This window comes from Neofelis nebulosa, chromosome 1 (assembly GCF_028018385.1).
Source record: "Neofelis nebulosa isolate mNeoNeb1 chromosome 1, mNeoNeb1.pri, whole genome shotgun sequence".
Classification (NCBI taxonomy): Eukaryota; Metazoa; Chordata; class Mammalia; order Carnivora; family Felidae; genus Neofelis; species Neofelis nebulosa.
The window spans coordinates 129869847-129882226 of record NC_080782.1 but is presented as its reverse complement, the minus strand read 5'-3'; the positions used below and the strand labels follow the sequence as shown (position 1 = coordinate 129882226).

Sequence of the window (12380 nt, the reverse complement as noted above, 5' to 3'; positions counted from 1 at the left end):
GTACTAAGCCCAGAAATGCTGTCAGACAAACAGACTAAAATTAAACCAAAGCAAAGTTAATTTTATTTTCTGAATTTCATGACACTCCTTGAAACATCCAAGCACAGCATGGGGCTAGGATCTACTCGTCTCCAGGGTCAGCTAGTGGCTCCATCAAGACCAAGTATTAAATGAGAATATCCAGGTTTTACTTTTTAAAATACCTCTTAGTAGTAGGATGAAGATCCCAGTAAGAAGGAGACTGGGTTTCTCTTGGTCCACGCCTTCCCAACTCAAGGGAAGGCCTAAGGCCAAAAAGCAAATACGTGTGGCCACCCATCAGGAGAGAGGCAAAGCTGAATGGACAAATGGCTTCTTGGCCACAGGGGCATGCCTCCTCCTCCAAACACCAGTGTATCTGGGTCTCACTGCAGTTTGCTCAGGTGACACTTGCTCAGAGTATAGGGCCTATCTCATCCGATCCTCTTCATCTCTGGGACCAGTGACCTCCACCTACCCGGTGGCTGCAGACAAGACAAGGCCCAGAAGACTCGTAGCAGAAACCACAGTGGTCAAAGCAGAAGGACAATGACCCTGGTTTGGCAGGACAGAAGAGTAGAGCCCACTCACAGGGTGCCTGTTAGAGCCTGTCTGACACCATCACGGCATTTACTTCGGTCTAAATGGTAAACAAGAGAGATAACCCGCAAGTCATAGAGAATAAATCACGCAGATGATTGGGGCCTGGCGGATTTGATGCTGCCAACTCCCCGAAAAATGGAAATCAGAACCCCATTTATAACGCATGGCCTGATGTCCTGATTACAAGGGTGGAAAGTTTCCTAGAGAAGCATAGATTATTTAGCCGCAGAGGCATAAAAAGAAGTAGATGAGTAAATGCTAAATTAAGAGGAAGAAGAATGGTTTTCTGTGAACTCATAAATGTTCATTTTCCTGGGTCACAGAACTTTTCAGAGCCAATTAAAACTCTATTAACTACGATCTCAAAATACACAAGGGGCACACAGCACACTGACTGGTAGAGACTAGGAGGCTTGCCGGGAGCAGTCAGAGAGGAGTAATATGCAACACAAAGACAAACACAGTGACTTTCCCTGTCCAAGGGTAAAAATAAAAACAAGACCCTCCAACACAGCACCAACCTGGTGAGTGTGTCCCCAAACCAGAGGCCTTGGGGACAGGTACCCGGCAGGACACCAGCATGGGTGACATGGAGACAGTGACAGGTGGGAGCACGGGAGCTTGGGCTGACCCTCAGGATTTAAGTCACCTGCACACAAGCCAGTGAGGAACCTTGGGTGCAGAGATCAAAGTTTACCTGTCCACCTGATCATTTCTAAATAGGTGAAAAAGACTCTCAAACCCAGGCAATTTCAACTCACTGTTCCACTCGCCTCCCTACCCCCAGGCCCATCTAGTGTCAAGCTATTTCCCAGCATGACTGCAACCTGTAAGTTTCTCTCCTTTTGCTGACTAGAGTCAGCTTCATCATAGTGACAAATGCTAAGGAAAAAAAAAAAAAGCTAGTGTTAATCACTAAATAGAATCTCTTTCTTGGATGTGTACAGAGTGGATAGGGGGACTCCTCTAGAGCTTTTCCACCCAGCGACCCCTGGGAGCAGAAGTATCAGCATCACCTGGAGCTGATGACGAACGCAGACTCTGGGGCCCTATCCTAGATGTACTACACGAGCATTTGATCAGGACCCCCTGGCCCTTTGCAAGGACGCTCAAGTTCAAGAGATGCTGCTGTAGGCCATAGCCCATACCAACTCAGGAGGTAGCAACTGGCTCATTCATCTCCCGCGGGAACTTGAGGTACTTGCCACCCTTCTTCACCTAGAATGGATTTACTCACACATCTGCAGATGGGAGGCTGTGCTCTCTCCCCAGTGTGACCTGGGAAACTAAAATCCACACCTGCTGACAGAGAATAATCATAAGACAGCCATGGCAGGAGTGCCGAGGTGGCTCAGATGGTTAAGCACCCAGCTTCGGCTCAGGTCATGATCTCATGGTTCATGAGTTCGAGCCCTGTGTTGGGCTCTGTGCCGACAGTTCAGAGCCTGGAGCCTGCTTTGGATTCTGTGTTCCCTCACTCTCTGCCCCTCCCCATTTGCACTGTGTGTGTGTGTGTGTGTGTGTGTCTCGAAAATAAACATTAAAAAATTAAAAAAAGAAGACAGTCATGGCTGAATATTCAATAACCAGAGAAGAGACTGCCCTGAATCCCCATGCCCACTCCACAGCTGCAACAGAGGTCTTGGATCCTCCAAGAGGATGTATAGTCCCAATGCTCCACACCCTGAGGAAAAGCCCACTTGGACCTCTTTCTGAGATAGTTGACCAAGAATCTCATCTTAGCAAGCCAGTTAAATGCTGGAACTAGCACTATGAGTATTTGGGAATAGGGACTCCACAGAAAACATCCATAAGAGATGCATTCAGGCCAGCAGATGAGGTTCAGAAAATGCCAGCCGGACTTGGATGTTCAAAGGGAAGAGAGAGGTGGTTTCCCCACACCCACAGTCTGAGGGCCAAGAGTAAGGAGAGGTGACTAACAGACACCTCGCAGCCCGCAGAAGATCAGCTACTCTTCCCCAGTCACCAGTCAGAAAGAAGAGTGGGGCATGGTTTGTGGATGGGGAGGAGACCATGACTAGAAGGGCTGGGGAGCATTGTCTTAAATTCAATCAACTGTGTAAGAACAAGGACAAGGATTAGAGCAAAGAAGTATTTTTTAAAACTTATTGCCCAGTCTCGCAGCCCACATCTTCTTGAATGTCCAGCCAATGCAAAAGGGAGTCAGGGCACTCCAGGTGTCTGTGTTAGAAGCCACATCTACCCAGGGACAGGAGCACCCCTGAGAGCAGACAGCAACGCCAAGAACCAACACTTGCAAGAAGGGCAAAGAGCCGTTTTGTGCTTTCTTAGGCTGACCCCTGGGGTTAGGAAGGTGGGTGACCACTCTGATTACTGATACCACCGACACATTTATTCCTCGAAGACTTCCCTGTGAGATCTTCTATACATTGAGAACACCTGGTGTTTGACTTCAAAGCCTTTCTCTAGTCTGTAAGCACAGGGGCATATGAAGCTGCCCATTTTAAAAGGAACCCATGTTTATAGTTATTTAGGGCAGGACTAGAAACTGCAGGTCAGAGCAATTTAGAGAAAGGACAGTAGAACACAAGAAGGATGTTAAGGGCTGTGTGATGGCCACCAGCCAATCCCAGAGCCCAGCCAATGGTGGGAACACAACATCCAGGGCCCAAAAAGTTAAGGGGGGACGCTTCCACAAATGACTGCCCCTCAGGAGGGGGCACATCCTTGGGGCTGCCACTTCTCAATTTCCTGGTCTCCCCAGATACAAAATTTTACCAATACTGATTTTAGTACTGTATTTATCTCAGCCAGAGTGTAGGGAAAGGGGGGGAAGTTTTAATTCTTTTAGAATTTCACGAAGTTCTATCTCTCAGAATTGTTTCCCTTGAATTCAGAATTCCATTAGTATTCTAGGCCACATTCTGCCACTCAGCTCTTATTAAAGAGGCACTCCACCCAGCTACATTTCTTTTCATCTACAATTGTAAAACGATAAACTCCTTGAAGCTATTTCAACTGCACCTCTGTACATAAAACAATAATTTAACAAAATTTACATTTGCTATCATTGCTTTAAAAATGTGCGAACACACATACACACTGGTCATTTAATCCTTATTTACCTTTAGGACACTCCAGTAATTTTTGAAATACCTTTAAAGGCAAGTCAAATCTTATTAATTCTTTCCCAGTACTTAAAACTCTGAAGTCAATGAATGTTTTGTTAAGTACTACTATCAGGAAGGAAACATACACAGAAACATTTTACCATTTAGCTCCTGAAAAGGTTTTTTGATTTATTTACTGAGTCCCAAAAAAGTCTACTGGTTATGATTCTTCCACAAAGTAAGACTCTAAAGAACCTGCCAGAGGAGTTAGGTATCGTTTGGTCAGTTATGGATATATTAATAGCTCTAACTCCAAGAAGAAACTGCCCAAAATGTCTAACACAAAAAGAAAACCCTGGATGTTGATGAGATCCCAGCCTGGCCTGGCCTGCAAACTGCTTACAGGTTTGTTGGGTAGACCACTCAGGTCCCCACTGGCACACTTCAATGATTGGGTGTCCCATCTGGACTTTAAAACCACGAGGGTGACCTCATGACTAGTAACAAATGTTGAATACCAATTGGCTCAAAAACACAATGAGTCTCTACTTGGATCTAAAAACTATTAGACGTTGTAAGGAAGAGAAACATAAGTAAGTTAGGCTTCATTTGCATGCTAAAAATAAAAAGAGTTAAAAAAAAAAAAAAAAAAACAAGAGGAAGAAAGACTAGTTCAGAATGAGACATCAAATGTGACCAAGAGTGCCCAAAGAGGGATCTAGAGAAAAGGCAAGAACCAGAGCAGGGCCTCACAGGAGGAAGAAGATTCAGACATGTGGAAAGAAGGGATGGCATCCCAGACATGAGGACCCTAGTGAGTTAACGGCATGAAGAGGCTATGCATAAAGCATGCTAGAGATCAGCAAACAAAAGAGTTCCATATAAATGTTCTGCTCTATCTGAACATTTACTGTCCTGTATCCTAGGCCCATGCGCACTGTCATCATCTCATTTAATCATTGATGAAAGCAGACTCAGTGAGTAGAAGTTATTACAGTTTGCGAAAATTCCATCTATAGCCACAAGAACTGGATCGATAAAGCAGCTGTTCCTGCATTTGGGAGTCTGCTGAGGCATCGCTTCCTGTTTCAGAAGCAACCACATGCCTGGACCCAGGAGACAAGTGCATCCCCTGGCCTCTGTCCCGACGGGAGGAGAAAATCAACACCCTGATCTAACCAAAAAAAGCCTTATTTCCTCAGCCTGAGCAGTATCTATGCTTTCTTGATGGTGCACAAAGTATTATGGTGTTAAGAGCAGAGATAAAGATGTCCTAGGCTGATATTAACTTACCTTCACTTTACCTCGAGCTAAATCCCACCTTAATTGGCTTGACTTAATTGAAATAAGTGATTTACAACAGTGGGCCACGGAGCCCCAATAGTAAGGAGACTAAATAAGCTTATCTGTGTGTTTGCCTGTTTGCTTTGTTATTAAATATTCAACAATGTGTTTGTAGGGCTGAAATGATCATTTTCCTTTGGTGTAGATAGGAGTCCAATGACTAAGCCACTCCCATATGGGAAATGCTGCGCTAGCCAGCTAGTCAGCCTCCAGGCTCTTTCCGAAGAGCGTTAAGTCAAGTCCTTCGTGGACTTTGACAAGAGAGATACTGCTGCTCTTCAAATCATCTGTGCACCACAAAAGGAAGCCACACAAACTTCAACAGCAAACATGAGCATTCAGCTACTTCCAAAGCTCCCCTAAAACTAAGGTTTGTAGGCTTGGGATTGCATTACAATTAAGTGATAATGAGAAAGAAATCATATCTCTTGATCAAATAATGCATTAATCCTACTGTCCATATACCGTGTGTCGTTATGCACTCTCTGGTAATATTGACTTTTGGAGGTAATTCTTCTTGCTCCTTCCATAACATAGGAAATAAGCACAGAGAAAAGAGAAAGGGCGTGCGTCAAAGAGGACAATGGAAGCTGAAATGCCCTGAGAAGCTCAAGTAGGAATTTCATATTTACCACATCATCAAGGAAATCCCAGGTACTATTTTTTAACTTTCTTTTTTAATGTTTATTTATTTTTGAGAGACAGCACAAGCACAGGTACACGAGCAAGTGGGGGAGGGGCAGAGAGCGAGGGAAACCTAGAACATGAAGCAGGTTCCAGGCTCTGAGCTGTCAGCACAGAGCCCAATGGGGGGCTCAAATTCATGAACCATGAGATCATGATCCAAGCCGAAGTTGGACGCTTAACCAACTGAGCCAGCCAGGTGCCCCCCCCCAAAAAAAAAATCCCAGGTACTTTTAATGAAAGGCTGTGGTTCTTTCTTACAGTTAGGCACACAAAGCATTTTCTGCAGAAAAACTCCCCTCCCACCCAGAGCTCCAAATTCATCAGGCCTACTACCTGAGCAGGGCTAGGTTGCAATTGATGATGAATCCTCTTCAGTACTTAAGACCAAGTTCACTAAGCAATTAGCAGTGTATGGAGACTCTCCAGGGAAGCATTGGAGAATAAGTTTTTCAAGCACTTTAGAAGCATTTATATATACCTAACATGCCATTAATCATTCTTATCTGTTCATTAAGACAGTCTCCCTTAGGACCCCTACTTGCCAGTTCTTTCTCAGCCTGGTTCTTTTTATCTGTATACGTGAAAAGGAGTCTCTCTCTTAAAACACATTTTATAATTAAAAGACTTCATTAATTCACATGGGTGTGCTCCACCACTGAGTCTGCATTTTCAGAGTTTTATTAAATATACAAAAAGGCCCTTCTCTTGAGGGTCTTTGTGGAAGACAAGCCATACAACAGAAGCTTGGTTGCGGAGCACAGTCTTAGCATTGGAGAGATTTTAGACTATTACAACGTGATATAAACCTCCTGTCTATATCAACCCATGTTTCCTTCTGTCCCCTACCAAAAACGGGGAACAATTTTAATTCACACTGCAATTTAACTGGTGTAAACTCAAGGTAGGGAAGAAATCAGATATGGTAACACTGAAAAGCAGCCAGTTTTGAATGTCATATCATCTGTTATGTAACTATACCTCTGCCTGTGAGTCACCTACACCCATGTTCAGGCCTTTGCTGGTTCCTGGATCCATCCACCCCAGTGCAGCTGGCAGGGAAACCCCAAGCAGCGTGAGATGCAGCCATAAGTGTCCTGGTTTCATTTCGTTCAGTCTGTTGAGAAAATGACAAATGATCAGAATTAAGTATTGCAAAATATAATCATATTGACCTAAGTTTAAACCCTACCACCAACCCTTCTGTTCTACTGTGAGAGAAGTTCTAGTACTTCTGAGGCTTAGTTTATTCACTTCCAAAATGGGCTCATTGAGATGTGTACTTTATAGGGTTGCTATGAAGGCCAACGAGGTCAGCGTTGACACACAGTGGTGACACTATAAATGCTAGTTGTTATGTGCAAACCCATCCAACATGCCAGCTACCACTCCATCTCCAAGAACGAACTAGAGTGAAGAAGATGTGTCACCTCTGTTCAGTTACCACATATCCAGGCTTCAGTCTTTCCAGGAAGCCTTTGGGATTAGGCATACAATTAGTGCTTAGTAAATGCTGAAGACGAATGATATTAAGTGTACTGCACCCTGTTTGTAGCTGCTATCTCAGTTTACAAGATAGTGAGTTTCAACATGGCACTGTAAGGCTCAGTATTTTCATTTCAAGACTGTTCCTTCCTGGAGAGGAGTCCAAGCACCCAATGGATAATGGAATTTCAGTAACCTAAGTTTCCTGAGGCCCATGGCCTAAGGATCAGCTACAACAGATACTCAACTCCCACCATGTGCCAGCTATGGTGCAAATGGGACAAGGACACAGGCTAGTAGACTTGTCCAATTAGCTATACTCTTTCTTTTCTTTTCTTTCTTTCTTTCTTTCTTTCTTTCTTTCTTTCTTTCTTTCTTTCTTTCTTTCTTTCTTTCTTTCTCTGTCTGTCTGTCTGTCTGTCTGTCTTTAAGGTTTCCACCATAACCATTCCAACCTTAATTTCGGTATCTCTAAGAAACATAGCCAGGTAGATAGAACTCATCACAGACTATTTACAACTTGTACTCAAGAAAACTGGAGGGGTTATTGATTTCTGTGAGCGCTACACAATTTAGTGCTTAATTGCATGTGGTGCAGCCGGCATCCTGATCCTGGCTGGGAGATGAAGACACAGAGCTCTGTGGAAGCCAATTCCCCATGTGATCTGGCTTCAAGCTGGTCTATAGCAGGTACCCAGTGGGAAAGGAGGAGCAGCTTGAGGGAAATTAGAGGCTGATGGAGGAGTCCACCCCTGTTCGCCCCCACAGCAACAGCTTTGAAGGATGCCTACTTCAAACAGGAAGGGTCAGAGGTATCCCACAAATCACTAGCGCTGATGCCAGGGTCACCCAACAAAGTGACTCCCAAGTTTCTTCTGGCTGCCTGTTCAAATATGCTTTATGTCCCTCGCTAGAGACAGAAATGCCCACAGGGAGGAGAAATCAGACTAAAACTTACGGCATAACGGTGGCCTGTGAAAAGCAAGTTTCTACATTAGGACTGTCTTTGAAGAGAATGTGTCTCTTGTCTTACAAACAGTCCATGGGCTCCCACTCCTGTATCTGTTTCTTCTTCCTTGACATCTGTTGGCAAAGCTGGAACTACTGGGCAAAGAGTCTGCGTGGCCAGCAAATACGGTGTGAAGGTCACGGTCTCGTCACCATCAGCATCTGCTCCTCTGAAGAAGGCACAGCTGTGCGGAAGGGTGCCACTTCCTCTAATACTGGAGAGGGGAGTGGAGCACTCCCAGCAGCCCTGCAACCCCATGCACCTGACCCGGGACTCTGGCTCCAGTGTGTGAGTTCTTTATAGTGACTGGGGAGCCAGTAGAAAAATCACATTCAGGACTAAAAGAAAATAAAAAGGTCTTTCCCTACATGCAACTGTTTTTTTCTGAAAATAAATGGGCTAACTCCCTACTCTCCATAAATTATTCTCTTCTGAACACAGAGCCACATCCCAAGAACTGCAGAAAGCAGTTAGCAGGCTTTTGGGAATAAAAAAAAAAGTACCAATAGTCACTCAGGCTAGAACTAGAAAGACATTACTTTCTACTTTGTTTTTGGTAATTCTTCCCTACTTCTCCACTTTCAAATAGTGCTCGAGAGGTAAGCACACATACAAAAGGTCTTCTTTTCTCCCTTTTCATGCTTTTCAGCCCAAATAAACTAAAAACAGCAAAATAATCAAAACTTACTCTACTTAACATATAAATGTCAACATCCGGAATTATGAAATATTCAAGCCACGCAATCTAGTACTTAGTTTTCAATTTGCCTAGTAATCCAAGACCAATTATATTTGGTGTTCTATTATTAATGGGACAGCATAAAAATAAAATCCACTCATTTCAGTTGTTATTTTGGCAAGTTCCAAAACTATTCTAGAGGGTGCACCCAGACCTCTGGCATTAAACCAGCTGTTTGAATTGTGTTTTAGGAAGTGTGGGCTCCAGCCACGCAGCACGTGGGTGGTCTCTGGTCTTTTCGGGTTTGTGTTGAGGTTCCCCTAAGATTTTGTTTAAAGACCAGCAAAACCGAGAGTCAGACCAACTACTCAAATATTCCTAGGCAGCTTCTTTGTAACATTTTGCTCAGCTCGGCAGCCACCAGATTGGACTTCATTTGCACGGTGGATGCATGTTCACTGTCATTTTATACTCACCATGATTGACAATTCATTTTATCTATAGCAGAGACAGCCTAAAAATTTACAACTCAAGTTTTATGATAGTTTTTGGTTCATTAAAAAAAAGAATTAATATTGGGTCTCAATCAATTTTGATGATCTGTCTAATAACCAGCTAGAGGCTAGCACTTAACATAGCCATTATTACGTGACAGGCACTGTCCTAAATGCTTTACAGGTATTAACCCATAATCCTCACTTCTACTCCATGCAGAGGGCAGTAATTATCCCCCCGTCAGATGACACAGCAGACAGGCCACAGAGAGGCTAAGTACCCTGCCAGAGCCGCGTGGCAAATAAATGGCAGAGCTGAGACTCCAAGCTGGGCAGGTGAACTCTGGGTGTGTGCTCTTAACATCCACCCTCTGCTGCCTCTCCATACTTGGCAATACTTTCTTTCAATAAACAGCTGCTTTACTAAGACGGGGAAAGCCTAGAAAGAGCAAGACAGGAAACCCCGATTGTCTCCTTTGCTCTGACATCTGCCAAGAGCTGCACCCTTCTGGAGGAGCAGAACGCAAAGAAAGAACCGAGCTGCTCCTCTCTGCACCCCTCCGCAGAATGGGGCCACTCGGCACACTGTCCTCAGTGCTCATAGCCGCTGTCTTTATTGGCCAAGAAGAAATACAGTTGCGAAAAGGAACGAGGAGGAGATGTACAGAATGCCAGGCAGCAAGGAAGCCTCTCAACTGACGGGCAATGCTAGCATGGTGAAGACAGGCACTTAGAGGGAAGTAGAGCCGTTGACTCATTACTCCTCACCTTCAAATAGCCCTGTTGGCCTTCAGACAGAAGAAAATAGAAGAATCTCCTCATTACAGGAATAAGAAGCTACCATCTATAATATCACAAACCCTCTTTTTCAACCTAGAGTTCCTTTTGAGATCAATTTAGGTTTATAAGCTTCATTCAATCCATGTTAGAGTCCAAAGACTGACTATAAATCCATCGGAGATCGTTCTCATAAAAGAGCAGGGACTGCCTTTTCTTTCAAACAACTCATAAAGCACAATCACTTGATATTTAAGACCCGCTTCCTCTGAGGTTTTCCACCCAGGCCTCACTTTCCCCAAGCTCAAGACAAATCAGTTGCTAACTTGGCTGCTGCTTCACAGACAGGACACCACAGGCCTGGAAGGTCAGAGAAGTGATGCACTGTGTAAGCCAGGTCAGTGGCCAAACCTAGATTGAAATCCAGGCATCCTGAGCCCTAGACAATGGCTTTGTTCCCCATAAGATCACAAACACATATGGAATATGTGTGCATTCTGTTTGGAGAAGACAAACTGGGCTTTTTTTGGTGCTGGATGGGGCTTACCAGGTCATCTGCCTGCTGCTCTGGTGTAAAGCACAGGATTTTCTGGTTTCCTAATAGAAGCCAATACCTGTGCCATTACTTGTATTTAAAATTATAGAGGTGGGGCACCTGGGTGGCTCAGTGGGTTAAGCGGCCAACTTCGGCTCAGGTCATGATCTCACGGTCCGTGAGTTCGAGCCCCGCATTGGGCTCTGTGCTGACAGCTCAGAGCCTGGAGCCTGTTTCAGATTCTGTGTCTCCCTCTCTCTGACCCTCCCCCGTTCATGCTCTGTCTCTCTCTGTCTCAAAAATAAATAAACGTTAAAAAAATTTTTTTAATAAATAAATAAAAATAAATAAAATTATAGATGTGCTACAGATTTTGTATGATGTGATATGCTGAAAACTGACTTGCTTTTTCAAGAAAGTTGAAAAAATGTGACCTGAGAATATAAATGGTTAGGGGGAAACAGGTAGGAATATGGTGATTGCAAATCTGCCCCACCAGAGAAGACACACCAGCATGCAAGCCGTCAGGGTCAGAGGCCAGAGAGAGGCAGGGACACTAACCTGGCAGTGGTTCTAATACAAACTTCCCTTCTCCTCTGGGAACCTGCCTTGTTGGGGAACAGCAGGGAGTCAGAACCCCAGAGCTTTTGCAGAGTTAATTCTTGAATACTCTCTTCCAGCAACTCTCCCAGAATATGGCAACATTACCCAACTAGACATTATGGATTAGCCACATGGAAATGGCTTCTCTTTGTAACCAACAAGACCACAAATTACAAACATGGCTTGGCAGAACTAAGCAATACCACCCTAGCCTTGAAGACAACAGTAAGGTTTGTGGCCCTGAGGCACCTGAATTTCCAACACTTCCAACTCACCAAGTGTATGCCCTAGCCAATTACCTTAGGTTCACTGCATTTTCCACGTGGGGTGTTGGCTATCAACAGATGGAAACCACCTGGAGAGCGCCAAAATCCTGCAGCCCCCTGTAGGTCCGCCCAAAGTTAAAAGAAAAAAAAAAAAAAGCCACGTTGACTCTAACCTAAAAACCCCAAACCCACATATTCATTTCTTCTCAAAGGCTTAGAACCCTAGTTTTGATATGCGAGTGTTGTAAGAAAAAAAACAAGGGGTTCAAACTTCCAAAGATAGTTCCTCAAACAGCAACCCAAAGGAAATTAGGCACAGAAAGAGACCAGGCTAACCCTGCAGCAAGCCATAATGAAGTTACACTGCATTTCCCATTAATTATCTGCTCTTATCTTTCATAAATTGTTCCAACATTCGATAAATTGAATGTCTAAGTTAGTCTGTGTGCAGTATGTAAATCTTTGACACCCCTATTTACCATGAAGTTTAACCCACGCACCTATGAACTCCAGGAACCCTCACAGTCTCAACATTTAAATTATACCATGTTTGTGCAACTGTAGTTCTATTTCACTTGAAGTCCCAGGCCTTGTATTACACATTAAGAGAAAGAAAACGTAAGAAAAGATGTGCTCTTGAAAGAACTTTCAAATTTCGCGAAGTTAGTAAGCACAGAATTGACCACCCATAAGCAACACAAGCAAGTTGAATGGCCGGGAAATACCAAGACAGGTAAAGTAGGAATTCAAGTAGATTTTATGAAATCCTGACTCTTCAATGCCAGTTTCTG

At 44.0% G+C, this 12380-nt stretch overlaps 1 protein-coding gene across 6 annotated transcripts in view; it reads right to left on the bottom strand.

Annotated features, from left to right (window-relative positions):
* Positions 1 to 12380, bottom strand: part of FSTL4 (follistatin like 4) — a 584589-nt gene that overhangs the window by 393697 nt on the left and 178512 nt on the right. For all 6 annotated transcript variants that reach the window (XM_058736382.1, XM_058736366.1, XM_058736397.1 and 3 more), the window contains exon 2: positions 6723 to 6858. In XM_058736382.1, the coding sequence (XP_058592365.1) occupies positions 6723 to 6848 (126 nt within the window). In that variant the 5' untranslated portion in view covers positions 6849 to 6858. The remainder of the gene's footprint in view (positions 1 to 6722; positions 6859 to 12380) is intronic.